At 57.0% G+C, this 26,683-nt stretch overlaps 10 protein-coding genes across 10 annotated transcripts; 5 read left to right on the top strand and 5 right to left on the bottom strand.

Annotated features, from left to right (window-relative positions):
- Nucleotides 1-559: 559 nt before the first annotated feature.
- Nucleotides 560-1,794, top strand: HRG_09366 (mitochondrial carrier protein; the record flags this gene model as incomplete). Its single annotated transcript, XM_044867837.1, has 3 exons — nt 560-926; nt 1,013-1,509; nt 1,579-1,794. The coding sequence occupies 3 exons, from the start codon at nt 560-562 to the stop codon at nt 1,792-1,794; spliced, it is 1,080 nt and encodes a 359-aa protein (XP_044717097.1).
- A 1,510-nt stretch (nt 1,795-3,304) lies between these two features.
- On the top strand, nt 3,305-4,026 carry HRG_09367 (ahpC/TSA family domain-containing protein; the record flags this gene model as incomplete). The annotated part of the gene is made up of 2 exons (XM_044867838.1): nt 3,305-3,656; nt 3,713-4,026. The coding sequence occupies 2 exons, from the start codon at nt 3,305-3,307 to the stop codon at nt 4,024-4,026; spliced, it is 666 nt and encodes a 221-aa protein (XP_044717098.1).
- A 588-nt stretch (nt 4,027-4,614) lies between these two features.
- Nucleotides 4,615-5,373, top strand: HRG_09368 (NADH-ubiquinone oxidoreductase 21.3 kDa subunit; the record flags this gene model as incomplete). The annotated part of the gene is made up of 3 exons (XM_044867839.1): nt 4,615-4,668; nt 4,768-5,270; nt 5,349-5,373. 3 exons carry the CDS (start codon nt 4,615-4,617, stop codon nt 5,371-5,373), a joined length of 582 nt encoding a protein of 193 aa, XP_044717099.1.
- A 234-nt stretch (nt 5,374-5,607) lies between these two features.
- Nucleotides 5,608-6,036, bottom strand: HRG_09369 (uncharacterized protein; the record flags this gene model as incomplete). Its single annotated transcript, XM_044867840.1, has 1 exon — nt 5,608-6,036. The coding sequence occupies one exon, from the start codon at nt 6,034-6,036 to the stop codon at nt 5,608-5,610; it is 429 nt and encodes a 142-aa protein (XP_044717100.1).
- A 522-nt stretch (nt 6,037-6,558) lies between these two features.
- Nucleotides 6,559-8,520, top strand: HRG_09370 (tRNA synthetases class I (M) domain-containing protein; the record flags this gene model as incomplete). The annotated part of the gene is made up of 1 exon (XM_044867841.1): nt 6,559-8,520. One exon carries the CDS (start codon nt 6,559-6,561, stop codon nt 8,518-8,520), a length of 1,962 nt encoding a protein of 653 aa, XP_044717101.1.
- A 636-nt stretch (nt 8,521-9,156) lies between these two features.
- HRG_09371 (acetyltransferase (GNAT) family domain-containing protein) lies at nt 9,157-10,069 on the top strand (the record flags this gene model as incomplete). Its single annotated transcript, XM_044867842.1, has 3 exons — nt 9,157-9,469; nt 9,606-9,927; nt 9,985-10,069. 3 exons carry the CDS (start codon nt 9,157-9,159, stop codon nt 10,067-10,069), a joined length of 720 nt encoding a protein of 239 aa, XP_044717102.1.
- A 420-nt stretch (nt 10,070-10,489) lies between these two features.
- On the bottom strand, nt 10,490-12,769 carry HRG_09372 (RING finger domain-containing protein; the record flags this gene model as incomplete). Its single annotated transcript, XM_044867843.1, has 3 exons — nt 10,490-10,836; nt 10,879-11,144; nt 11,196-12,769. The coding sequence occupies 3 exons, from the start codon at nt 12,767-12,769 to the stop codon at nt 10,490-10,492; spliced, it is 2,187 nt and encodes a 728-aa protein (XP_044717103.1).
- An 806-nt stretch (nt 12,770-13,575) lies between these two features.
- Nucleotides 13,576-15,053, bottom strand: HRG_09373 (initiation factor 2 subunit family domain-containing protein; the record flags this gene model as incomplete). Its single annotated transcript, XM_044867844.1, has 3 exons — nt 13,576-13,672; nt 13,723-14,886; nt 14,956-15,053. The coding sequence occupies 3 exons, from the start codon at nt 15,051-15,053 to the stop codon at nt 13,576-13,578; spliced, it is 1,359 nt and encodes a 452-aa protein (XP_044717104.1).
- Nucleotides 15,054-18,481: 3,428 nt separating this feature from the next.
- On the bottom strand, nt 18,482-19,093 carry HRG_09374 (uncharacterized protein; the record flags this gene model as incomplete). Its single annotated transcript, XM_044867845.1, has 2 exons — nt 18,482-18,815; nt 18,864-19,093. The coding sequence occupies 2 exons, from the start codon at nt 19,091-19,093 to the stop codon at nt 18,482-18,484; spliced, it is 564 nt and encodes a 187-aa protein (XP_044717105.1).
- Nucleotides 19,094-23,294: 4,201 nt separating this feature from the next.
- Nucleotides 23,295-25,123, bottom strand: HRG_09375 (DDE superfamily endonuclease domain-containing protein; the record flags this gene model as incomplete). Its single annotated transcript, XM_044867846.1, has 5 exons — nt 23,295-23,685; nt 23,768-23,988; nt 24,065-24,757; nt 24,809-24,907; nt 24,953-25,123. The coding sequence occupies 5 exons, from the start codon at nt 25,121-25,123 to the stop codon at nt 23,295-23,297; spliced, it is 1,575 nt and encodes a 524-aa protein (XP_044717106.1).
- Nucleotides 25,124-26,683: the final 1,560 nt, after the last annotated feature.

Genomic DNA, 26,683 nt, shown 5'->3' on the forward strand with positions numbered 1-26,683 from the left:
CGCGTGCCCCCTTCGTCTCGCCCCCCCTCCCCGCCCCTATTCCCGCAAGAGCTGCTTCGTCTCGTTCCCTCACAAAGGTCAATGGCCGGTGGCATTCGCTAGGCGGGAACGGTTACTGCGGCTCCCCGCAGTGTCCGCCCCCATTCTCTCTGCACCGGCATCGGATGCTGGGGTGCGATCCCCGACCGGAGCAGAAACACCCACCCACGTCCCCTCCAGCACACGCCTCGGCCGTCACGCAAGACGGCAGCTCTAGGGCAGCAGCCAAGCCGGCGTCCTGAAGTGACTCGCGTCGGCGGAGGAGGAGGAGGTGGTGGACCGGACCCAGCGGCTTCCATCCCTCCCCCGGGCGACGCCGGACTCTCGCCGACCAAGGCAAGCTTCCCAACGGAGCTTCCTCTCTTTCTCCCTCGTCGACATTTGATCCCAACGCCAGCCTAGGTGCGCCGAGGAGGGGATGTCTCACGAAGAATCCCCGCAGACAAGCCGCGTCTCTTCGCCTCCAGACGACAATGCTCCAGCTCCGTACTCACGACTCACCGTCGATGCCTCGACCCCAATGCGACGGCCGCCCGGGACCCCGACTCCGCTGCAGCGATGGGCCTCCAAGGCCTCGGACTCACAGTTCAACGTCATTGCCGGCGCCGTCGGCGGCTTCACCTCGGGCATCGTCACATGCCCTCTCGATGTCATCAAGACAAAGCTGCAGGCTCAGGGCACATACAAGCTTGTCGACAACGGCCGCCATGTCGGCCATCCGAAGCTGTACAACGGCCTGGTTGGCACCGCCAAGGTCATCTGGCGCCAGGAGGGCATCCGAGGCATGTACCGAGGGCTAGGCCCCATCGTTCTCGGATACCTGCCGACCTGGGCGGTCTGGTTCTCCGTCTACAACAAGAGCAAGGGCTGGATGGCTCAATATTCAGGTACGTCTGCCACTTCCCGATCCTGCACCCTCCGTTCTCTCCCTCGGCGGTGTCCATCATGAGCTGACCTGTGGACTTTGTGACAGAAACACCATACATTGTGAGCTTCTGGTCCTCCATCATAGCCGGTGCGAGCAGTACCATCGTCACGAACCCCATATGGGTCATCAAGACCAGGCTCATGTCACAGAGCTACATGCCCGAGGCGGAGCACCATTATACCTCTATGTTTCCCAAGCCCGGCAACACACCGACGGCAAGGCCGACGTTGCAGGCGCCGTGGCACTATCGGTCGACGCTCGATGCCGCGAGGAAGATGTACACGTCCGAGGGCCTCGCGTCGTTTTACTCGGGCCTCACGCCCGCACTTCTCGGCCTGACTCACGTGGCCGTCCAGTTCCCCACCTACGAGTTTCTCAAGACAACCTTTACCGGCCAGGGCATGGGCGAGGCGCCTGTAGAGGGGGAAAAGGCGCACTGGCTGGGCATCCTGTCGGCTTCCGTGCTGTCCAAGATTCTCGCCAGCAGCGCCACGTATCCGCACGAGGTGATTCGGACCCGGCTGCAGACGCAGCGCAGGCCGGTTGCAGGCGAACACTTTCTCCAGGGGATGGGCGTCTCGACCCCGGCCTCGGCCACCGAATCGGGGCAGGGCGGCCGCAAATACGAGGGCATCATCACGACATCTCGGACGATCCTGCGCGAGGAAGGCTGGCGGGCGTTCTACGCCGGCCTTGGTACCAACATGATGCGAGCCGTCCCAGCCGCCACGGTGACGATGCTGACATATGAGTTCGTCATGAGACAGCTCAACAGGGCCAAGACGGAAGGAAGAGAGAAGCTGGGGATCCAGAAAGAGCGGCGATGATGATGATTCCCAGCCAGTGGCATGCATGCATCAGAGAAGACGAAGAGAAGACCTGTGGTGGAGTGAGACAGACGGCTCCATCGAACACATTGCGGGAGGGGCGGTTTGACACATGGGCGCGAGAGTCAGATACCCGGACGGGAGAACTGTAGGAAATACCTAGGTATAGACACTTGGGTGGGGGTTGCGTGAATGAATGCATTTAGCATTGGCTGTCGGTCCACGGCTCTTTTATCTACTTTGTTTTAACCTTGATCACTCTTGATCGTCTCCTCACTTCAAATTCGACGTGACGGAGGATGTTGTCTGCCAACGGACACGACTTGATTGCAGGCATCACGTGGGTGATGGAGGACAAGGGACGCCGTGCTTCTCCGTTGGTGAAGTGCGTGCTTGCCCATGCCTCGATGGAGCTCGGCCTAGTCTTGTAATGAGATTCTAAGCACTCGGGGTGACCGCATGACCAGAGGAGCACGGTCGGCGCCAGCATTAGATAATGACGGAAGGTCCTTCCACCTCGACCCTTATCGCCTCACCTGCTCGGCATGACAAGGGTCAGTCGGCCGCACGAGACGACATGGGGAGGAGTCAGGCTGGGTGGCGGACCGATTGGCTCTTTGCGCTGCGGATGGACGACCTCGTGTATCTATGGCGGCCATTCGCATCAGCCAAAGTCGCTCAACTATAACTTCTCCCAGTCTTTGAGTAGGCGGAGCGGCGTTGCTGCTGCAACCAAACGTACACAAACAGCAGGCCGGCCATGGTGAATGCGGCCATGGGAGCCACAAGCTTCTGCGAGGTGCCACGTGCGGAGCCGTTGTGTCAGCAGGGAAGACATGCGGGGGCATCGTTGGAGATGGGACTCACCCGAGGGTCCATGGATGTTGAGCCCAGAGGATGGGACACGGCTGAGAAGATGGGGTTGAAGCTGGGGGTGGTAGGTTTGCGACTCGGTGAAGATGAAGGACGCGAGCTTTTCGTTTGTCGGTTACTTGATGTGCTGGGCTCGGCCAGGCGGCTCACCAGCTGAGGCTATGGACAGGAACACGGTGGCAGGTCGTCGAATTGACTTTGGTGTGTCTCGGACGTGACGCCCATGGTCCACCCAGCTCTAACTACGTACGTACTGTACCGGTAGTTATATCCAACGAGGAAACGTGGGTGCTGCCCTGTAGGGGAACCTTAGGTACCTTGTCAGGTGCTGAAGATGCCCTGGTTTTAGCGCGCTTAGGGCTCCACATCTGGGGGGCAGCGCGCGCCAGGAGCCATTGCCTGAGCTGATTGGCCGCCTTGACAGGATGTGCAGTCGCACTGCTTCGCGCAACAACCACCTGCCTTTCCCTCGACGCAACCCATCTCTGCCCAGCGTCGTCTTTCTCCCTCTCCCTGCTCTCCTCCTTTGTTTCTCCCGACGTTGCGCGACTCGAGCGAAAGGCTTTCTCTTCCTGAAAACCCTTTCCGCTTTCTTCAATTCACAGGTACTCGAATCGGCCCCGCCCGCGCAAATCCAATGCCCGTCGAGCTTCGCAAGCGCAAGGCGCCTCAGCCGCCGCCCGCGCCAGCCCCGGCTGCCAAAAGGGCTGGAAAAGCTGCCAAGCCCACGGCGACCAAGACGGCAAAGGCGGCGAAGAAGGCCGCCCCAGCCCCCGCCGCTCCCGTTGACGACGACGATGAAGAGCCGACCAAGACGGCGGACAAGAAGAAGGCGGGCAAGGTGGCTGTGGGCGACGTTGTCGACCTTGACGACTTTGGCGGCGAGATTGAGGCCAACGATGGTAAGCAGACGAGCCTCAAGGAGCTGGTTGAGCAGAGCAAGGCGGGCGTCGTGCTCTTTACGTACCCCAAGGCCTCAACGCCGGGCTGTGAGTATCTCCCCCTTTATTTCTCCCCCTCCAATGCGCGCTGACTTGTCTGCCAGGCACCACCCAGGTCTGCCTGTTCCGTGACGCCTACGAACCCCTCACCGCGGACGGGCTGTCCATCTTTGGCCTGAGCAGCGACTCGCCCAAGGCCAACACCAACTTCAAGGAGAAGCAGAAGCTCCCCTACACGCTTCTGTGCGACCCGCAGGCGACGCTCATCGCCGCCATTGGCCTCAAGAAGCAGCCCAAGGGCACCCAGCGCGGCGTCTTTGCCATTGACAAGAAGGGCAAAGTCCTGGTCGCCGAGGCCGGCGGGCCCGCCGCGACCGCCGACCGCATCAAAGCGCTGGTCGAGGAGCTCAAGGAGTGATGTGGTCAGGCCGAGTGGGCATGGGGACGGCAGCGAGCGGGCGCTTGTTTTCCACTGTGATGGCGATGTAATGGGTCTCTAGGACGGGGTATTGAACGTGTTCTCTGGTGCAGGCCCGTGATGGCAAGCGAGTTTTTGGATTGAAACCAGCCTGCGCGAGTTTTCTTGTTTGATCCCCGAGAAATGAGTCCGAATTTTCATGTCAAAGCGTTATTTTGGCTGATTGTGAGCTTATTTGTGGTGGGTGCCAACAAACTGACGATATCCTCCATTTCCTCCGAAATGTCGAGGCATAATAGCGCAGGATTTGATCGTAGCATCGACAACCGAATACTCGACTCAAGAAGCTCGTTGGTTTCTTCAGGCATGATAGACAGGAAGCGCGCAGGAGCTGTTCCCAGCAGGTGGGCTGGGTGTTCCAGATCGCTCACAGCGGTGACCAAGCTCTAGGGTAGTTCGCGAGCTTGGAGGCAATTCATCGGCTAATCTACTCCGTCTGGTGCCGAGCACCATCGGACGTGCATACCATCAACCTCTAGCTTCCCCGTCGCCCTCGCAACATCGCCGCACCTCATCGTCACCGCGAAAATGTCGTCCAAGGCGGTGGCCAAGGCCGCTGGTGGCGTGGTGTCTATTGCAAAGGTATTGCTCCCACCCCGTCGCGCCCAATTAGGCCATCGAGGGCCGTTCTCTGCGAAGCGGCGTTACGGCGACAAGAATACTGACCCTTGTCTCGACTAGAAACAAACCCTCCAATCCAAGGGGATCTGGGAGTTCTTCCGAAGAGCCGTGTCCATCGACCCCAATCGCTCCAACGGCGTGCCGCTCAATCCGTGGTACCGCAACCCACCGCCCGGTTCCAACGACCCGAAGGGCTACGACGACCCCGTCACGGTGCCGGCGGGCGACATCGCCGACAATCCCTACTGGAAGCGCGACGCGCGGCGGTCGTATCCGAAGCTCAGCGTCGTCGGGCAGGGCGACGTCGCGCAGCTGCTGACGGTCGGCAGCGCGGCGCAGCCCAAGGTGGAGTTGATTGGCGAGGCCGGTGAGAAGCAGCTCGTGGCCGCCAGGCAGGAGGGCGAGACGGGCTTGGCCAGCTGTCTCGATAAGGCGCCCAAGGACGTGGCAAAGGACCTCTTTGTCGCGGGGCTGCCGCCGCTCCCTAGCGGGCAGAGCTTGGCGTCGGGAGAGTGGGATGTGCACAAGTACAAGTTGTCGGAGGAGAATTCGTATCCTCAGGGGTGAGTCGCTCTTTTGTGCAGGCGTCTGCTTGTGCACTTGAACGGGTAATGAAGTTGTTTTACTGACAATACTGGCAGATACCCGTGCCGGTCGTTCCAATAGACGGAGGACTGAAGTGGCGTTGTACATAAGTGGCATGGATCGGAAAAAGCCCCGGAGGAGCGCTATAGATCCTGCTGCCAAGTCTCTCGACAAGTTCAGCTGTTTCTCTGTTCCATTCATTATCCATCCTGCATCCCTTGAGCCCCGTGAAAAATGGTGAGCCGCCCACCACGACAAAGTTGAAACCGGAATCAATGAACATTTGACATGCGCCTCGCTCGATGCATCCCCCTCTTAGCCAACCATGCGCTCAATCACCCTGGCCTTCCCCTGGGCCCGCTTCACGCGGTCGTCAAAGTCCTGGACCGCCTCGTCTGTGTTCTCCGTCGACATCGTGTCCGGCTCAACCAGGGCGTACAACGTTTTGACGTTCTTGTCGAGACGCGGGTTGCTGGCCAGGGACGGCAGCATGCACCGTTTCCCCTCGGCCTCGGCCTCGGCGGCGGGCTGGTCATTCAGGTTCTGTGGTAGTCTGTTGGCCCATACGACGGCCTTGCTGGCTAGGCGGCCGCTCTCGAGGAACTTGTCGAAGCCCTTTTGCATGCCGAAGCAGCGGCCCTCGATGCGGCCGGCCTGGGCGCCATCTTGGAGGCCCTGCTGGTAGCCCTGCTGGTAAAAGCGGTCCTCGAGGTCGAGGACGGCATCGAAGGGGTCCGCGGGCATGGGCGAGGCTCTATATGGGATGTCGTGGACTGCCTTTCCTTTGCGCCCCGTGTCTGGGTGTGTTTGGAGCGTTGACGTGAGGAGTGGAAAGGATGGCGAGCTTGGTCAATGGTGGGATTACAAACACGTATTTACAAGTTGCCACTGTGAGCAAAGGTCAGTTGAAGCAGACTTTGAAAGAAGAAGTCGGAGCTTGGCTCTATGCTGGCACTTGCTGCATGACAAACCCCGCGGTGACGATGGAACACAATTGCCCCTCACACGTGACAAGGGAAATGACTCCAAAGCTCCGACCAACGCTGCCGCCAGCCAAACCCCTCCTTGTTCTCATCCAGCCTGTGACTCAGTTGACTTCGTGTGCCCTTTAAAGGGATTTGCCTTGGGCATCCACGTGCAATTATTTCTGCCACTGGCATATCAATCAGCGCCATCTCGGACTCGCGGTCCCGTCCTCGTCCGCCGAGACTACAAGGAAAAAGGAACAGAAAGAGAAACAAGGCCACCAGTACAGCAAAGGCTGCAATGGCCGTCCAAAACCCCATCCTACCCGTCAAGGGCAAGCGAAACACACTCATCACCAGCGCTCTACCCTATGTCAACAATGTGCCTCACCTGGGCAACGTCGTGGGTAGCGTGCTGAGCGCCGACGTCTACGCTCGCTTCAGCAAGCTGCGCGACCGGCCGACGCTCTACATCTGTGGCACTGACGAGTACGGCACGGCCACGGAGACCAAGGCGCTCGAGACGGGCCAGACGCCACAGGCGCTGTGTGACGAGTTCCACGTCAAGCACAAGGAGGTGTACGACTGGTTCGAGATTGGCTTCGACTACTTTGGCCGCACCACGACGCAAAAGCAGACAGAGATTGTCCAGGACATCTTCCTCAAGCTACACGAACGCGGCTTCCTCGAGGAACGCACCACGACGCAGCCCTTTTGCGAGAAGCACGACGGCTACCTTGCCGACCGCTTCGTTGAGGGCACCTGTCCCAAGTGCGCCTACGACGACGCCCGCGGCGACCAATGCGACAAGTGCGGCGGCCTGCTCGACCCCTTTGACCTCATCAACCCGCGCTGCAAACTCGACGGCGCCCAGCCCATCCCCCGCGACACAAAGCACATCTTCCTCAAGCTCGACCAGCTGCAGCCCGACATTGACAAGTGGTTCCAGGAGGCCCACCGCAAGTACGGCTGGCCGCAAAACGGCATCGGCATCACGCAGTCGTGGCTCACAAAGGGCCTCGAGGGCCGCAGCATCACCAGAGACCTCAAGTGGGGGGTGCCCATCCCGCTACCCGGTTTCGAGAAAAAAGTCATATACGTCTGGTTCGACGCCTGCATCGGCTACCCGTCCATCACGGCCAACTACACGGACGAGTGGGAGCAATGGTGGAAGAACCCGGACGAGGTGAAGCTCTACCAGTTCATGGGCAAGGACAACGTTCCCTTTCACACGGTCATCTTCCCGGGCTCCGAGATCGGCACTGGCTACAACTGGACCATGCTCAACCACCTGTCGACGACCGAGTACCTCAACTACGAGAACGGCAAGTTTTCCAAGTCGAGGGGCGTCGGCGTCTTTGGCAACCAGGTCAAGGACATTGGCATCTCGCCGTCGGTGTGGAGATACTACCTCTTATCTAACCGGCCGGAGACGGGCGACACACAGTTTGAGTGGTCGTTGTTTGCCCAGGCCAACAACAGCGAGCTGCTGGCCAACTTTGGCAACTTTGTCAACCGCATTGTCAAGTTTGTCAACGCCAAGTGCGATAGCACCGTGCCTGAATTCTCCGCCTCGCACAAGGACGAGACGTTTGACTTTGCCGCCTGGATCGCGCGTGTCAACGGCCTACTGGCCGAGTATGTCGACCTCCTGGAGCGCGTGCACCTGCGAGCAGGCGTTAAGAAGCTCATGGAGATAAGCACCGAAGGTAACACGCTGCTGCAGTACCGCCTGGACAACACCAACCTGGTGGAGAAGCCAGAGCGGACCAAGACGGTTATTGGGCTGGCGCTGAACCTGTGCCACCTGCTGGCGTCGCTCGCGTCGCCGTATATGCCGTCGACGGCCGAGGCCATCTGCACGCAGCTCAACACGACGCTTGGCCTTATCCCAGACAGCTGGGCGCCCGAGACGCTCCGAGGCGGACACAAGATTGGAAAGGCTGCCCATCTCTTCTCGAGAATAGAGGACAAGAAGGTGGCCGAATGGAAGCAAAACTTTGGCGGCTCGGCCGAGTCGCGGGCGGCGGAGGAGGAGGTCAAGAGGAGGAAGCAGGAGGAGAAGGAGAGGAAGAAGGCCAGGAAGGCAGCCAAGGCGGCGGAGGCGGCCAAGGCGGCTGCTCTCGAGGAAGGTGAGGTAGACGAGGCCGGCGCCCTCGAGGCCAAGGCGCAGGACGAGGCGTCGGCGGCTGGCGGCATGACTGCGTCGTCAGCAGAGGTGACCAAGGATCTGCCCATTCGAGGCAAGCAGCCAGGCCAGTAGACGAAGGAAGAGGTTGGTTGGTTGAAAGTATCTGATAGAAGAGCATCTTGGACGATGTCGACGAGGGCACGATGGATGGCGGATCATAATGCATGCAGCACGGTCAGATGGAGGTTCCAGGCGCAGACGGGGATGGTGAATGGTTTGCCGTGGGGCGAGAATGGGCAGATGAAGTCATGACGATAGAAATGGCTAGATGGCGTTAATCCTCCGTGTGGGTGTTCTGGATATTGGCCGGCGGCTCAGATCTTCGGGCTCTGCAGAGTATCGGTGCGAGCTCCGGATGGCGGCCACCGCAAGGCCGTCTCGGCGGCCGGAGGGGTCCGGTCTCGGGGCCCACATAAATCCGATGGCCGCTGATGAGGGGCAGATTTTTGGAGCTCGCAACTCTGCTTCTCCACGACCCTCGCTTGCACCGCGCTTGCACCGCGTCGATTCATCTTCCTCTACGGTCGGCGCCCCGAGTGACGACGAGTGACGACGCGCCCTTGTCCTCCGCAGCCTTCTTCTCTGCAGAGACAAGCCCCAACTACCGCCCGCCTCTCCATCCATCCCCCTCGGCCGACGCCTTCTTCCTCCTCCTCCTCCTCCTCCTTTAGCCAGCCAGCCAGCTCCAGCGTCGCTGGCCAACGGACCATGGACGTACGGCTGCTGACGTGCGCGGACCTACCGCTGATCCAGCACGCCAACCTGGAGAACCTGCCGGAGAACTACTTCCTCAAGTACTACCTGTACCACGCGCTGTCGTGGCCGCAGCTCAGCTTCGTCGCCGTCGACGCCTCGCGCCCGCGCCGCTCGCCCTACGACTACCCCAAGATTGTCGGCTATGTCCTGGCCAAGATGGAGGAGGAGCCGGCCGACGGGGTGCCGCACGGCCACATCACCAGCCTCAGCGTCATGCGCACGCACCGCCGCCTGGGAATCGCGGAGAAGCTGATGCGCCAGAGCCGTAGGTGTTCCCCCCCCCCCACTCACCCCTTCTCCCCCTTTCCCTTTTAGACACACTCACATGGATGGGAGAGGAATACGTTTTATTTTGTGTGGCTGACTAGAAGCGAGCGGCGGCGGCGGCGGCGGCCTTGCAGAACTCGCCATGGTCGAAACCTTTCAGGCCAAGTACGTCTCGCTACACGTCCGCGTCTCCAACATCGCCGCGCGGCACCTGTACGAAGACACGCTGGGCTTCAACAACGAAAAGACGGAGCCCAAGTACTACGCCGACGGCGAGGACGCCTTCTGCATGCGCCTCGACCTCGACAAGCTGCGCAGCCAGGCCAACGAGGCGGCGGCCGCTGCCTTTGCCGACGACGACGACGCAAACGCCAACGCCGAAGACCACGAGGCCGACGGCGGCGGCGGCGCCGCCACCGAGGGCTTGGATGAGGGCGACGCCGTCGGCGACGTCGGGCATGATCCCGCGGCTGACGTCGCTGCTGCTGCTGCTGCTGCCACGGCGCCGGGCAGGGATGAGCCGCGCAAGATCAAGGTCGCCGTCGGTCGGGGCCTCGGGGTTGGCGACTTGGTGGAGAAGGATGAGAGGAAGCACTGATCCGCCCCCGGGGAGGGGGTTGGTGGGTGAGGCGGGATCGGGAGGCTGAGGCTGAGGTGCTTGCTGCCCTCCGTTGGACCCGTCGCCGTGGTTGACGACAGGCGGTCGGCGTGGACGAACGTGGGGACGAGAGGGGGTTGACGGTCCTGCATAGCATTATTCATGGGTAGACAAAAAGCGACTACATTGAGGATGAAGAAGGAGGTTAGCCAGAGACGAAAGACGACGCGGAGAACATGAAGGCGCTGGGGACGAATTACCAGATCAATCTACTTGGCAAGCGACCTTGAAGTCGGCTTTCGTAGGAAAGAGAGGCGTCATTTCACGTCATTACGCTACTATATAACACACACACATAAGACCAAGATTCAAGTCACTCGCCGTGTCCATGGACAAGCTCACATACCCCTGTAGACCGCATCAGTGCTCCACCTGCGCCGCCAGCTCCCGCGCATACGCCTCGTCCGCCTCCATCCGTATCCGCTCCAGCCTCTCCGTCAGCGCCTCCATCTCCTTGTCCAGGGCCTGCTGGCCGCCACCCCCGCCGCCGACCCCATCAAGCTCCGCCGCCTGCTTGGCCATGACCCGGATCTCGGCCTCGAGATCCTCCGCGGCGCGATACTTGGCCGCCGACGCCGCTCCGGGCGGCGGGGTGCTTGTCCCGGTCTCGTGCCCGTCGCCCCTGTCGCAAGGTGACTTCGCGTCGTCCGGCCAGGCGCCTGGTGCACCACGGCGGTTCCCGTCCCATGGACCGCCACCGCCGCCGCCTGGGATGAGGAAGTCTGCTCCCAGGCGGCTCCAAGGCGCACCGCAACCGCGAGACCCGCGATCAGCAAAGGGCACTCGGGATCCAGGCGGCCCGCGCCCCCCGAAGCCATTGTGCCCAAACGGCCCGTGGGTACCACCAAAGAAGCCCGGCTGTGAAGGGCCGAAGAAGCCGCCGAAACCGCCGCCGCGTGCCCAGCCAGGACCACACCCGCCACGGCCGGCGTAGTGTGCTGACTCGATGGCAGCGGCGGCCCCGGCAGGCATGATGCCGGGCACGAGAGGAGGCGGCGGCACACCTGAGCCGGCTCTACCCCTTCGGTAATCCCGACGGGACTTTCTCGTGTCTCTCCGGCTCTGCCTCCGCTCCTTCTTGTCTGCCCTGCGCCTTTGCTGCCGCTCTCGCCGAGCCGCTTTCCGCGCGCTCTTCTGCTGTTTCTTGAGCTGCTTCCACTGCTGAGACAACGCCTTCATCTGCGCCCTGAGCGCTTTTCTGTCTTGATTGGGATCGACAGGCGCATGCTTGGCGCCCTGGAGTTCCGCCTTGAGCTTCTTGACGTCGCTCCTGGAGCGCGGCTTGTCGGGATTCGCGGTCCAGCTCTGGAGGCGTTCCACGTAAAGCGGTAGCTGCTGATCACGAATGTCGTCATAGTCGGGAAGGGATCCGATGGAGGATTCCGATGACGACGACGAGGCAGAAGAGGACGAGGATGTGGAGCTGACCGATCCGGATCTTTGTAGGCCGCCCTTGGGTTCAGATTGGCGCTGCCTACCGCGCTCTTCGCAGGACTTATTGGAATGCTTCTCGTCGTGATGTTCCCAGCCGCCAAAATGGTCGTATTGGCGGCGATGGCGATGCTGTGGCTCACACGGTGGGCCTCCGAATGGGACCATGGGGGGCGGCCGCGGAACGAAACCTGGGGGCCGTACATATGTCCTGGATGCGGGCTCGGCGCCCTGGCCGTTTATACGAATGCCGCTGTTGTCCATGACGAGGCTGCCTATGCGCAGACCACTGCTGTCGGCGACGAACCTATTGCCGTACCGGATGCTATCGTCGCCAATGGTGAAGCCGCCCCAGGTCCTGGTGCGCGGCGACTGTTGGCGTTGATGCTGCTGCTGCTGCTGCTGCTGCTGCTGCTGCTGCTGCTGCTGAGGGAAAGGAGGCGGGCCTTGAGGACCGCCGGGTCGATGAGGAGGCACATGTGCGTCGAAGACGGTGTCCCATGAACCGGGCATGCGCTCGGGTGCATGCGGAGGAACGAGATGGATGTGGATGCCGCGGGGGCCGAAGAAGCCGCCGTTCCACTGCTGGACGGTGGAGTCTGCGTCGGTCCTCCTTCTCACAGCGTCGGGGCTGGATTCGCGAATATGATGGAGCTGGGCCTCGGCCCTCGAGCGGCCATGGACAGTGCTGGCATCGTCGAGGGGGGCCTCAGCGCTCAGTTTCCTCTCAAAGACGGCCTCGTTGCCCCTGGTGGTGTGGTCCGGGAGCAGGAAGTTGATGAAGGTGGCCCAGTCCTGCGGGGTGACATCGCGGGCCGCCCAGCCGCTGGGGTAGGGAAAGTCGGCGGGGGACGAGGCGCCGCGGACGTCGACGGTGTGAACAACGGGCTCGAGGGGGCCGGTCGGGGGTGGAGGGCGTGACACAAAGTAAAGGCTCGCGCCGGACAGCGGATGAGAGTGTAGTGCAAGTTGCGGGTTGGAGGCCGAGGTGCGAGGGGTCTCGGGAGGGGTTAAGATGACGTCGCCGGCGGGGGACGAAGACAGATGAGAGGCGGCGCCGTCGTCGTTGGCGGCGCGAGGCGACGGCGCCGAGTTGGAGTAGATGTCCGTCTCCGAATAGGGCGGCGGGGGCGCCTCGTTGGCCTGGGCGTGGAGGCTGCTTGGGGGCTGGGTGGTGGTGTTGTCCATCGTCGGCCGGACCAAAGGCATGAGGTTGATGGGTGGTGACGATGGGAGAGGATGATGATGGGGATGGGAAGATGATGGAGGGAGGGGGGGAGACGAGGAGGATCAGGGAAGTAAGAAAAAAGATGAGAGGTCAAATCCAGGCCGGGGTCCAGCTCGCGGGGGGCGCAGGGTCGCCTGGCATTGAAGAGACAATTTGACAGGGCCCCGGGGCCGCTACGGTACCGAGAACAAGCTTGCTGGAAGCGGGAGCCTAAAACAGTAGTACATAACCAGCCACAGGCGGATTTTCCACTAGTGTAGTGGCTTGGAGGCCGCTGGGCCGAGGCTCCGAGACAGGCAGAACTCGGAGGCCGTCTTGACTTTCGTTCAGTATTACCTAGGGAGCCTATTCGTCATCTGGCCATGTCCCAGCAGAGGCCTTGCATCTACTTTCATGAGCAGAAGAATAACACAAAACGAACCGCCCGAGATACCTGGCGACCTTGTTGCTTGTTCAGGTCCATCCTTGCCCCACCCGGCCATACCCCCGGCCTGGGTTACGCAAGCATTTTGAACGGCTTTCACACCCCTACCAGCACTGCGCCGGGTGGGACTGCAGCGGTCGCTGATGCCGCCTCGGACAAAGTGGAAGCCTGGAGGACCCCCAGCCTCACGGGAAGCCGTTCGCCCCAAGGCTGGCCGGTGCTGACGCGGCCCCTGACAAGCATGGCAAAGGAATCCGACTGGCCGGATTCCGAGCCATGTGCATACCAGCATCCGAGGCACTGCAACCCTGTCCCGTTGCACCCTCAATGCAGAGCCTGGCAAGACCGTGATCGGCGGGAGTGTCATTGGTCGGCCGTGCTCCAGAGGTGAAAGTCGGCATCTTCCTGCTTGTAGTGGTCCGCAATCAAGCTCGCCAAGTGATCGCGCGAATGAGTTCCCCTGCCATCTGTCAGTCTCAAGCTTGCCCCCGCAAGCTTCCCTTGACTTACAGGTTGGTGATATAAGTGTCAATGAGCTCCGGCGGCACCAGCTCCGTCACCGCGCTCCGGACCTCAACCCCACTCACCAGCGGCCCGTCGGCAAAGCTCACAAACGTCGACGAGTCTCCCCACTCAATCAGGGACGCCTCATCAAACGCGTTCTCCGGGCTGAGCTTGTACACGCCCGTCAGCACCACCACGCCGCTGCCCATCTCCTGCGCCGCCCGCGCAATGGCCGCCGCCCCAGAGTCCGCCACCACGCCGCCGTTGGCCACGACTGCCCTGGCGCCCAGAATCACCTTATCCACGCGTGACATGTATGCCATCAGGGCCGTGCTCCTGACGCAGATTGCCGTGATGCCCGCTGCCGACAGCTTCTTCCGGAACGCTGCGACTTGCGCGTCGTCCTCGACTCCTCTTCGCGGCGCCTCGGTTGCGACCAGCACCGTAAACCTGCGCTTGAGCGCCGCGCGGAGGATGAAGCGCTCCACCGTGGGCGAGGGCTGGTGCACGAGGACGTGATCCCCGGGGTGAATCTGCACCTCGGCCAAGGCCGCAATCTGGTCGTCCACTTGGCTGATCTCGTCCTTGATTTCCTCGATGCCGTCAATCACCTCTGACCGCAGGGCGTGGACCTGGCTGTTGGCGTGGGCGCCCTTGCTGGTGGGCGTCGACGTGCCCGAGTTTCGGAAAGGCGGGCTCATGGAGGTGAAGCCTTCCGTGGGCGACGCCGATAGCAGGTGGAACAGCGACTTGGGAACGTTGACGGAGCTGTACGACGAGATGGGCCCCGGCCGTGACGGCGGCTGAGGCGCCGCGCTGTTGGAGATGTAGTCGCCGGCCGAGTCTTGCTTCGCGTACGTCGTGAGCGGCCAGTTGTGTGACAGGGCAGGGTCGGTCGGGGTCATGAGGGCCTCGCTCTGGGTCTCGCTCGACGGCTCGTTGCGGTCCTCGGCGGCCTCGTCGCGGACCAGGGCAAGCACGCGCCGGACAATGTTGGCGACGACGAGCTCCTTGGGCTGGGCCTCGACCAGGCGACGGCCCGTGGCGCTGACATTTTCGAGGAGGCCGTCGACGTCTTGCCACTTGGACCTGGCGACGACCTGAAGGAGTATATGGGCGGTTGCGACGGCGCAGGGCTCGGAGCCCCGGATCTGTCTTCGCTTCAGGAGTCTGCCGAGTAACCAGTTAGTGTCACAGGCCGGTAGAGCGACGAATGCGCCGGGTGTGGGCGCGACGCACGATATGAGGTTCTCGGTTGACGCCGCCAATGGCTGGCCTTTGAGAGACTTGAGGTACTTTTCGAGGTCGGGCGCGTAGCCCGCAGTCAGCGAGGGCATGGTGTGCTGCGCAGCTCCTCGGTTCCGTCGAGCTTGACAATGGGCGGGAAAATTGTGCAAGAGGACGCCCGCCAAGCGCCGGATAATCGATGGGCGTGTCGATGCAATACTCCCGGTTCGGTACTTGCGGCTGGACTAGAGAGTGAGGAGATCGTCGCTTTACAAGGAATTGGGAGTGGTCGGGCGGTGGTCGAGAGCTTGAAGGTTGAGGTTTTATGGTGACTCAAATTGCCCATCGTGGGGGCTCCCACGGAGTGGCTTTGGGCATCAAAGTACGTACCGGGTATCCTGTACAAAGTACCGCTGTACCGCTCATCGTGCCCTTCTCGTGCAAATCGTAACTAACCCCGATTGACATGCAGGGGAGGCGCATTTTTGCCGCCAGCAAAACAGGTTCCCCTAAGTCGAATTGTCATCTGTGAAGTAGGTACTTGCAGTCCGCCTCTGGCCAGTTGCTCTTTGCGCTTTTCGAGTAGGACCACAGCAAGGTTCCAGGTACCCACCAAGTCCATCTCGCAACATCCACTGACAGGTACCCAAGGTTTGAACGAGGCGGGAAGCAGGGTGCAGAAGCATGCACTGGACCGATTACTGGTAATTGATGTCTGCTCATACATTCATCTCGCATGCTCGAGGCAATGCAGAGTCATTTGTGGCGTCGAAGTCGTCAGAGCGTCACGTCACCAGGCAAGAGCCAAGGGGCTGTGTCATCAGTGCCTCGTAGGGCTGGAATTGCCTGCACTTCTGTACGAAAGGGTTTGGCGGCTTGCCTAATGGGACAAAGTCACAAGAATCGTGCAAATAGTGGGACAAATGCTGCAAAAGAGAGGCTCTTCTATGTTGATCGGCGAAGCTGCTAACGACGTGTACGTTACGGACGTTCTGATATAAATAGGGACTCGGCTCCTTTTCCCATGCTATGCTTTAGCTCAGGGACCCAAGTTTCCTCCTCACGCGAATAGCGCGTAACTAATAGGTCAAGTGGCCATGCGCTTCGAAACACACGTACCATCAACGCCGACTTCGACGTGCACCACGCGATCCACCCTGCCTTGGAAAGAGGATTCCATCTACCCCATGTGTCTGTTTGTAGAGTTCGTTTGTTTCCCATAGCGTCCCAATCGGACAAAGCGCCTTGTACTGGTGTCCCCAGTGCTGAATTGTCTCAAACGTTACAGGCCGGTTCGAGTTGCTCGTCCTGATGAACTCCCTGAGATAGGCCACGGCGTCGGCACTGTCATAGGGACGGGCCGTTCCTTATGTGATGCGGCTTACCTTTTTGATAAAAGAGTAGTTCCAGGGAGCGGCGACCACCTTCAGTCCTGGGCCGTTGAATATGACAGCGTTCTGAGCAACGGCCTCTTCGATGAGGCTGTCGACATTTTCAACCACGCCTGGCATTCTAGCGGTTGCATTGTTAAGCCAATCTTGGCTCAAAGGAGCGGAACTTCTCTCAACCGCCACTCGTCCAGCCTCGCGAAGATTTCCAAGATGCGGCTCAGATAAAAGTCGACAAAAGAAGTCCACATCGTGCGTTGTATTCCGTGGCTGAAGGAGGATGGTATTAACCGCGCCACCAACGGCGACCAGGACGATATTTTCGCCACGCCCGTGAAGCAATTGCGCTACATTGCCGAGAGCCACCAAGAGAGTCGGGCCCGTCACCTCATGTTGAACATATTGCCTCCACAGTCCACGCTCGTCTCGTACTGGAGCGGGAACTTGGCCTGGCGGCGTCACGGGCCCGCTAATGTCCATGCGCTGCAACGGAATATCCTGTCGTCTAGGGTCACCATTCCTTCGTTGTTGTCGGCGTCGTGGCGCCGGTGCTGAAGCATCATCGCTCTTTGATCCAAAACACATGGTGAGGGCAAAGGCAACAATAGTGGAGGGAGGAGAGAACCGGGTATGAATATGGAGAAGTTGAGTGTAGGAACGAGCAATGTCTGTGTTGGACTTGAGAGTTCCTGTTTTCGTGACAACAAAACGACATCTGCCTGTGACGGTACAAGTGCACGAACAAGGTCGGGTGCGACTTGGGTAAAGTGATTGTCTACGAAGAGAGAAGGAGGTTCCTAAGGAAGACTCTGACTTTCGCTATTTACATGAATCAAAGTGAGACATTTCATAAAGTATGAAAGTCACATGATCGTTCCCTCACACATGGGCCTCCCTTACTCCATCGCTTCTGATTCTTCCACGTCTTGCTGAGCCTGTAGGCGAGCATTTTGCACTTCTTGTTTCGTGGGTCTGGGTTTGTTTTTGCTGTGCTTCTCGAAGTCTCTGATGGCGATGTGAGCGTTGACGACGTTCTGTAGTGGTTCCCATGTTGCCTGCTCAAGGTCGAAGCCTCTCCATAGTATATGGTACTGGAAGCCTTTCCGGTTGAGCACGCGCTCGATTCGAAAAGGGCCAATGAACTTATGATCTAGTTTGGGGATGGGTCTGGTCGAATCGATGTTGCGTGTGCTAAGTAGCACCATGTCTCCAACTCGGTACGCTGGCGCCGGTGATCTATTTGCGTTGGCGAACTGTTCTTGTGAGGCTTGAGCTGAGAGCAGGTTTGTCCGAAGTAGATCAGTGATTTCTTGCATCTTGGCGACAAATTCGTTCCCCTCGTTGCAGCGTTCTGCCAGGTCTTTGGATGCCGCGAGTGGTATTGCGCGAGGGGGACCAAAGCTCATTCGGGGGTGGTAGCCTGTGTTCGCAAAAAATGGAGACATTCCCGTTGAATCGCTAACAACGTTACGGGCTGCGAATTCGGCCAATGGGAGCCACTCGTCCCAGTCGTCCTGAGCAAAGCTAACATACTGGCGAAGGTATTGTTCGAGAAATGAGTTAGCGTTTTCCGTCTGGCCGTCAGTTTCGGGGTGATATGCTGTGGAGAGGCTGATATTGATCTGTAGGCGGTGGCAAACCGCTTTCCAGAATTCCGAGACAAACAGTGGTCCTCTATCAGATACGATTGAATCCGGTAGTCCATGGAGTTTCCAGACATCTCGTACGAAGAGCGTTGCCAAGTCATGTGCTTTCATGTCGGTCTTGCAAGGCGTGAAATGTCTGTCCTTTGACAGCCTATCGACTACCACCATGATTGCGTTGAATCCACGAGCTGTGCGCTGAATTGGGCCAATGAAGTCAACGGACAAGTCCTCCATCTTTGCAAGGGAACTGGGAGCGGTTTCAACGTCCCCTGGTACCGTAACCGGGAGGTCTTGTTCCTCAGGCATCCGTGGCAATTGCGTGTGAATTGTTTCGTATCGGCGCTAAGCCTTGGCCACCAATAAGAGCGTGAAATGAGTTCGTATAGCTTGTTTTTCCCGGGTGGCCTGATTCGACGCTGTCGTGGGCGAGTTGAGTGAGAAGGGTCCGTAGTTCGCCTGCGGGTACGTATAGCCTCTCTCGGAAATATAATCGGCCTTCGTTTATCATGCATTCCGATAGAAAACTTCCTTCGAGTGAGGAGTGCCATGGGGTTTGAGCATCTCGTCCCTGATTTTCATCCACCATTCGTCCTCCTCATAGCCCTTGTCTAGAAGTCTTGTGATTCTGTGGTTGATTGGTTCTGGCTGAATTTCGTCAAGAATGGCGGGACATAGTGCAATTTCTTGTTCCCAGGAGAGATTGGCAAAGAGTTCTGAGAGCTCGGGGTCAAGCTTTAGTTGTTCTTGTACGGAGGAGTCTACGTTGCAAGGCTTAAGCAGCGACTGTTGTTGGTACTGGATGCGGTCGTCATTTTCATCTTTCGGCAAGTCTTGTGATCTTCGTGTGAGTGAGTCAGGTTTTCCGTTCTCTTTCCCAGGCACTGACTTGATAGCGAATTGGAACTGTGATAGGAATTCGCTCCACCTGACTTGTCGTCTTGAAAGTTGCTTGGTTGTCATGAAATATCGAAGGTTGGCATGGTCAGTGATGACTGTAATCTGGTGGTGCGTGCCTTGGAGTTCGGGTCTCCAGCATTCGAAGCAGCGTACAATAGCCAAAAGTTCTTTGTCATAGATCTCGTAATTGCACTCAGCGGGGTCGTACTTCTTGGACATGAAAGTGTGACGGTACAAGTGCACGAACAAGGTCGAGTGCGACTTGGGTAAAGTGATTGTCTACAAGAGAGAAAGAGGTTCCTAAGGAAGACTCTGACTTTCGCTATTTACATGAATAAAAGCGGGACCTTTCATAAAGTATGAAAGTCACATGATCGTTCCCTCACACATGGGCCTCCTTTACTCCATCGCTTCTGATTCTTCCACGTCTTGCTGAGCCTGTAGGCGAGCATTTTGCGCTTCTTGTTTCGTCGGTCTGGGTTTGTTTTTGTTGTGCTTCTCGAACTCTTTGATGGCGATGTGAGCGTTGACGACGTTGTGTAGTGGTTCCCATGTTGCCTGCTCAAGGTCGAAGCCTCTCCATAGTATATGGTACTGGAAGCCTTTCTGTTTTGTGCGTTTCGAGTCCAGTATTTCTTCAATCGCCCAGAGTTTCTCCCCCTTTGCATCTAGCGTTATTGGTGGGGGCGGTGTGTTGTATTGGCCGGGGAGCGGGTCGTTTGGTGACGGTCGCAGGAGGTTGGTGTGAAATGAATTGTGAATTGAGTCTAGTTCATGTGGCAACTTCAGTTGGTAGGAGTGAGGGTTGAGCACGCGCTCGATTCGAAAAGGGCCAATGAACTTGTGATCTAGTTTTGGGATGGGTCGGGCTGAATCAATGTTGCGTGTGCTAAGTAGCACCATGTCTCCAACTCGGTAAGCTGGCGCCGGTGATCTATTTGCGTTGGCGAACTGCTCTTGTGAGGCTTGAGCTGAGAGCAGGTTTGTCCGAAGTAGATCAGTGATTTCTTGCATCTTGGCGACAAATTCGTTCCCCTCGTTGCAGCGTTCTGCCAGGTCTTTGGATGCCGCGAGTGGTATTGCGCGAGGGGGACCAAAGCTCATTCGGGGGTGATAGCCTGTGTTCGCAAAAATGGGGACATTCCCGTTGAATCGCTGACAACGTTACGGGCTGCGAATTCGGCCAATGGGAGCCACTCGTCCCAGTCGTCCTGAGCAAAGCTAACATATTGGCGAAGGTATTGTTCGAGAAATGAGTTAGCGTTTTCCGTCTGGCCGTCAGTTTCGGGGTGATATGCTGTAGAAAGGCTGATATTGATCCGTAGACGGTGGCAAACCGCTTTCCAGAATTCCGAGACAAACAGTGGTCCTCTATCAGACACGAATGAATCCGGTAGTCCATGGAGTTTCCAGACATCTCGTACGAAGAGTGTTGCCAAGTCATGTGTTTTCATGTCGGTCTTGCAGGGCGTGAAATGTCTGTCCTTTGACAGCCTATCGACTACCACCATGATTGCGTTGAATCCACGAGCTGTGCGCTGAATTGGGCCAATGAAGTCAACGGATAAGTCTCTCCATCTTTGCAAGGGAATTGGGAGCGGTTTCAATGTCCCCTGGTACCGCAACTGGGAGGTTTTGTTCCTCAGACATCCGTGGCAATTGCGTGTGAATTGTTTCGTATCGGCGCTAAGCTTTGGCCACCAATAAGAGCGTGAAATGAGTTCGTATAGCTTGTTTTTCCGGGTGGCCTGATTCGACGCTGTCATGGGCGAGTTGAGTGAGAAGGGTCCGTAGTTCGCCTGCGGGTACGTATAGCCTCTCTCGGAAATATAATCGGCCTTCGTTTATCATGCATTCCGATAGAAACTTCCTTTGAGTGGGGAATTCCATGGGGTTTGAGCATCTCGTCCCTGATTTTCATCCACCATTCGTCCTCCTCATAGCCCTTGTCTAGAAGTCTTGTGATTTTGTGGTTGATTGGTTCTGGCTGAATTTCGTCAAGAATGGCGGGACATAGTGCAATCTCTTGTTCCCAGGAGAGATTTGCAAAGAGCTCTGAGAGCTCGGGGTCAAGCCTTAGTTGTTCTTGTACAGAGGAGTCTATGTTGGAAGGCTTAAGCAGCGACTGTTGTTGGTACTGGATGCGGTCGTCATTTTCATCTTTCGGTAAGTCTTGTGATCTCCGTGTGAGTGAGTCAGGCTTTCCGTTCTCTTTCCCAGGCACTGACTTGATAGCGAATTGGAACTGTGATAGGAATTCGCTCCACCTGACTTGTCGTCTTGAAAGTTGCTTGGTTGTCATGAAATATCGAAGGTTGGCATGGTCAGTGATGACTGTAATCTGGTGGTGTGTGCCTTGGAGTTCGGGTCTCCAGCATTCGAAGCAGCGTACAATAGCCAAAAGTTCTTTGTCATATATCTCGTAATTGCACTCAGCGGGGTCGTACTTCTTGGACATGAAAGCCACTGGGTGTAGCACTCCTTGATCGTCTTCCTGGGAGAGAATGCCCGAAGACACAAAATCGGACGCGTCGCATTCGACAAACACTTCTCTTGCGGGGTCGAAGTGTCTGAGGATTGGCGCTGAAGTGAAGCTATTTTTGAGCATATCGAATGCTTCTTGGCAAGATGAAGTCCAGTTCCATTTGACTAGCTTCCGTGTCAGGGCAACAAGTGGTCGTACGATGCGTGAAAATCCCTTGATGAACCGTCTGTAGAAATTTGAGAATCCTAAAAAGGCTTGGACATCTTTGACATTGATAGGGGCCTCCCAGTTGATGAGACAGTTGACTTTCTCTGGGTCCATCCGTACTCCAGTGGTTGAGATGATCATGCCCAGGTATTTGACTTCAGTAGTCTCGAATTCGCATTTCTTGACGTCAAGTTGTAGGCCTGCGGCTTCAAGTGCTTGGAGTACTGATTTGACGTGGAGTCTGTGGGTGGCAAGGTCGTCTGAGTAGATGAGAATGTCGTCGATGTAGGCCGTGCAATATCTATCAAGGAATGGGCGTAAGACTTCGTTAATTCGAGCTTGAAAGGTAGCCGGGGCGTTTGATAGTCCAGAGGCATCACCATGCTCTCGAAGAGACCATATCTTGTGTTGAACGCCGTCATCCATTCCTGACCCTCCTTGATGCGGATTCGATTAAACGCTGCGACGACATCGAGTTTGGTGAAATACTTGGCTTGGCTTAGCTGGGAAAGGGTCTCCTGGATCAACGGTAGGGGGTAACGGTTCTTGATGGTTATCGCGTTAAGAGCTCGGTAGTCCACGCAAAAACGAAGGCCCCCTCCTGGTTTCTTTGCAAATAACACTGGCGAGGCTGCCGGTGAGGTGCTAGCGCGTATGAAACCCTTATCAAGGTTTTCCTGAAGGAATTTCCGGAGGACGAGAAGTTCGTCTTGTGACATCCCGTACAGAGGTCCATGTGGTGGAGTCGTTCCAGGTTGAAGTTCAATTTCGTGGTCGCAGTCTCGGTGTGGGGGGAGTTTATCCGCTTCTGATTGGTCGAATGCTTTCAAAAATTCATGGTAGTGTTGGGGTACTTTTGTTGCAGGATCGATCAAAGTCTTGGGTTCGAGGGCTTTGTGAATGTCTTCGAGTGATGCCCTGAAAGGTACATATCGGCTGCCGTTTTCCGGGAAGCTCAGGTTCCTGTGTTTGTTGGTCCTTGGGGTCAAGGGAGGTGATTCCGTCCTGTAGCTGGAGTTCTCGGTTCATCTTGTCCATGTCTGTGAGTGCAGAGTCGAATCGGACCCTTCGGCGTGCTTTAGGTTCTACGAAGGTGGAGGCTTCTGTGATGACTCCAAGTTCAGCCAGCCTTTTGTCGATCTCATACAGTGATAGTGAGAATACGTCGACGTCGCGGTTTTTGGTCAGCATATGGAATGCGGCTGCGCCGACTCTTCGGGGGATTGATGGGCGTGCCAGTATAGTCGTGGTTGCAGAAATTGACAAAGAGGGAGCTCCAGAAACAGGCAGTTGGTATTGTCCTTTCTCCATGCAGTATTTGCGGCAGTGATCAGAGTTGAAAGTGACCACATTCGTGCTCCCAGACTTGCAAATAGATAAATCATAATCAAATCAAATCAAATCAAATCAAATTTATCCAAATCAAATCAAATCAAATTGCCCCTGCGCTGAATCAAATCAAATCAAATCGCAACATCCAAATTTATTTGGATATCTGATTATTTGGATACGCCCCACAATGGCGACCTGGGCCAATAATTTTTGGGAGCCAGCCCTGGCCCAGAGCGGTCGCTTATTAAGGGATTTCCCGGTGATCTGCCGGATCGGATGATTCGCCGGATTTTGGTTCCCTTGCATTCCGGTGAAGATTTGAGTGAAACTCCACGAAAATAATATGAAACAATCTCACATTAAAGCAGAAGCAAGAAAGATGCCTAGCAATTCCATTCAATCTACTTCGCAGTCATCAAGCCACCGTGGCCGCTTCCTGTGGCGTCCCGATCGCGCAAGTCCCCGCATTGCGACTACCATCTCCTGGTCGCGCTCGACAGCCAATGATGGCTTTTTGGGACGTGAGGAAGTGGTCAATGCCGGCTTTGGATCTTTACGCAACTTAATGTTTGGCGATTTTGAGTGTTCCGGAGCTGTCGTCGGTTCTGGTGGAGCCGAAATGGCGACGACAATCTCGTCTCGAACGCCCGGACTCTTCTCGCGAGTCTGTGGAGCAACAGAGATCGGATCCCATTTCCGACATTTTTTCTGGTTCTTTCGCTTGAGCTCTTTCCGTATCTGCCTGTTTTTCTCCCGCTCTTGTTGTCTGGCTTCCTTTGCCTGACGTCTTTGCTCAGTTTTGCCTCCCGCTGCCTTCTCTTCTCCAGAGCGAGAACTTTGAGGTTTGCCGCCTTTGCTGTCGCTCAAACCTTTGTCGTTCTTTCTCCAAGGCCTCTTCTTGCTTCTGAGTCTCCATGGCTGCTTTCTTCAAGCGCGCTTGGGCCACTTTTGCAGGGCTAAATACCTGCGCCGAGTTAGGATCTACACGATCGAAAAGGTAATCCTTCAGAGCTTTACCGCGCATTCTGCGCTGCTTTTCGTGAAAGATAGTCTCCCGAAGTCCCTGATTCTCATATCGAAGCAATTCGTTCTGAGATTGGAGACTTTCGAGAGTACTTTGAGCTTCCGACTGTCTCGGCTAGCGTTTTTGAGGATCCATCGACTACCTTGTCGACAAGTCGGCGCAAATCCCGAGCAGTGGGCTGCTGCAGGGCGAGCGAGTCAACGGAGCTGTCGCCAGACTCAGACTCATCTTCTGTTTTCTCCGCGATCTGCGACAAAACGACTTCAGGGTCAAATGGGAGGAGTCCGGTCCGTTTCCAACCACTTGCGATGTTCTCCGCCGAGAAAGATGACCCGAATGCGTTCCAAAATAACGACCAGAACTCGCGTTTCGATAGCCCGATGAGTCCCTGTGTCTTTGCAGTCCACTGGATGAGCTGGTTGGTGTATGCGGTCGAAAGAGGGCCAAAGGGACACATCAAGGGCTGCAGCCTGTGCGTGGAATGCGGCGGAAACACGGCAACGATTATCCGATGCTGGTCACACCACTCCAGGAAGTCCATATTGACATGACTAGAGTGTCCGTCGGTAATCAGGAGGCGGTAATCCCGGCCGTTTCGCGCCTTTTCTTTCGTGAACCGGTCGAAAACACCAATGAGCCATTCCTTTCCAAGTTCATGGTTCGTCCAACCCGTTTCTGAGGTTGTGAAAAACGCCGCTTGGTGCTCCGGATCAAACTCCGTGAGCCAGGAGTCCTGAACTTGCCCTGGCTTGCCTTGGTAGATGAGAAACGGGGGTAGCGCGGTCAGGTCTTGACAGACACATGCCAGGAACGTGATCCATGATCTGTTGCCATCCTGCGCAGCACCGATCAATTTTCCTTGCTTCTTGGCACGAACAGAGAATACTCTCTTGGTACGATTGATGACGCCGAGGAGAAAGCCCTTTTCGTCCACATTATACGTGTTGCAAGGCAGGATGTCGTATTTCTCGATTTTCTCGCCAATCTTGTACGATCAGCAATGAAGGGATGGACTTGGGCACCTACTTACAAGCTCATAGTAGGCTCTGTATCTAGAAGCATTGTCTGCTCTCTTTCTTGCGATATCAAAACCGTCGAACCAAGTGCAACCGAGCTCATCGCTGTTACGTCGGACGAAGCTATACGGCCAGTCCTTTCCGACCTCAATTTTGGCGATATCCTGGGCAAAACTTTTGATCATCGGCAGCGTAGGCGGAATCCCACGTGATGAAAGCTTGCGAATATACGCAACAAGATCCCTTTCTTGCTGTTTTGAGAGACGTGACTTATACAAACTGTCGGCATCCCGTCTTGACCTCTGTTTGCCTTGGTGTCGCCGTCGCAGGGTAGTCTCGTCGCAATTGAACTGACGCGCAGTCTTGGCATAGTTAACAGTGTCACACAGCTTCAGAAACTCAAGCGCTTCATCAATCGGGGCCATGGTGGTGGAGAAATTCAGGATTGAAGTGGAGACGTGAACTGGCGGTGAATCCGGCGAATCGCCCGATCCGGCAGATCACCGGGAAATCCCTTACTGGCAGTTGCTTTTCCAGGCCGTGTCACTAAGCTTTCTTTTTGCGTTTTACCTGACACGTTTGATCGTGAAATATATCTTTGGGTGCGTCTGCCATATTACTGGGAAATATTTGTAGCCGGTGGCCAAATGGGACAGCTCTGCACTTGACTGCAATGGCGCATACAGCAGAAGGCGAGGCGCTGTCAGCCGCCCTTTCTAGTGTCCCGTCCACCAGTTTTAGCGCTCCCGAGAGCTCCCCCGACCTTGACACATCACCTTCGATCGACTACGTTGGATATGAAGGCATCGATTGGAATCGCCTCTCGGTTTCTCCATACGCAAGTATAGAAAAGAGCGCGGACGGGATGGGTATGGGAGCATGGGTTCGATATCGAGAAAACCGATTCCGGTCATCGGTTTTGGCTTTGCAAGGCCTGCCACGGGAAGAAGGCTACAATTACCCATATGTACGATGCTGCATCCACAAGTCAAGCGAACAGTCACATGGAAGAAATTCACCACATCAACAAAGGCGGGCCAATGCTACCACAGAGGAAGAAGCAACGCACTCTTTTCGACGTGGTTGACCTAGACTCCAACCGACCGAAGGATCAGGCTCTGATGAATGCCTTCATCTCGTCCTTTGAACCGCTTCGCTTTCAACATCTCTTGATACGCTGGGTGGCATGCGACAACATACCATTCCACAAACTGGAGAGTCCGTACTTTCGCGACCTTATGGCTTACGCGAACAGCGCAATTGCGGATTCGGGCAGTATTCCCACTCATAGCACAATACGCGACTGGATTGTGCGCTCCTTCAATTGTCACAAAGGTGTCGTGACGGAATTGCTTCGTCGGTCGCTCAGCCGCATCAACGTCTCCTTTGATGCTTGGTCCTCCCGAAAATTCACATCTCTGCTCGGCCTTACCGTACACTTTATTGATGACGAAGGAAGTTCCGTACGTTTCTCCTCGGCTTGCCACGGATTGAAGGTCGCCACTGTGGAGAAAACCTGGCCGACCGTGTCAGCGAGATAATCCACGAGTATGGGTTCGAGGATCGCGTTGGATATTTTGTCACAGACAATGCGGAGAGCAACGACACGTGCCTTGAAGACTTGGGCGCTGAGTTGGGGTTCAACAAGCAGCATCGTCGGCTCCGTTGCTGCGGCCACATCATCAACCTCGTCGCCCGATCCATCCTTTTCGGCACGGACGCCGACGCGTTCGAAGAGGATTGCC

Source organism: Hirsutella rhossiliensis (assembly GCF_020360975.1).
Source record: "Hirsutella rhossiliensis strain HR02 chromosome Unknown scaffold00012, whole genome shotgun sequence".
NCBI classification, from domain to species: domain Eukaryota; kingdom Fungi; phylum Ascomycota; class Sordariomycetes; order Hypocreales; family Ophiocordycipitaceae; genus Hirsutella; species Hirsutella rhossiliensis.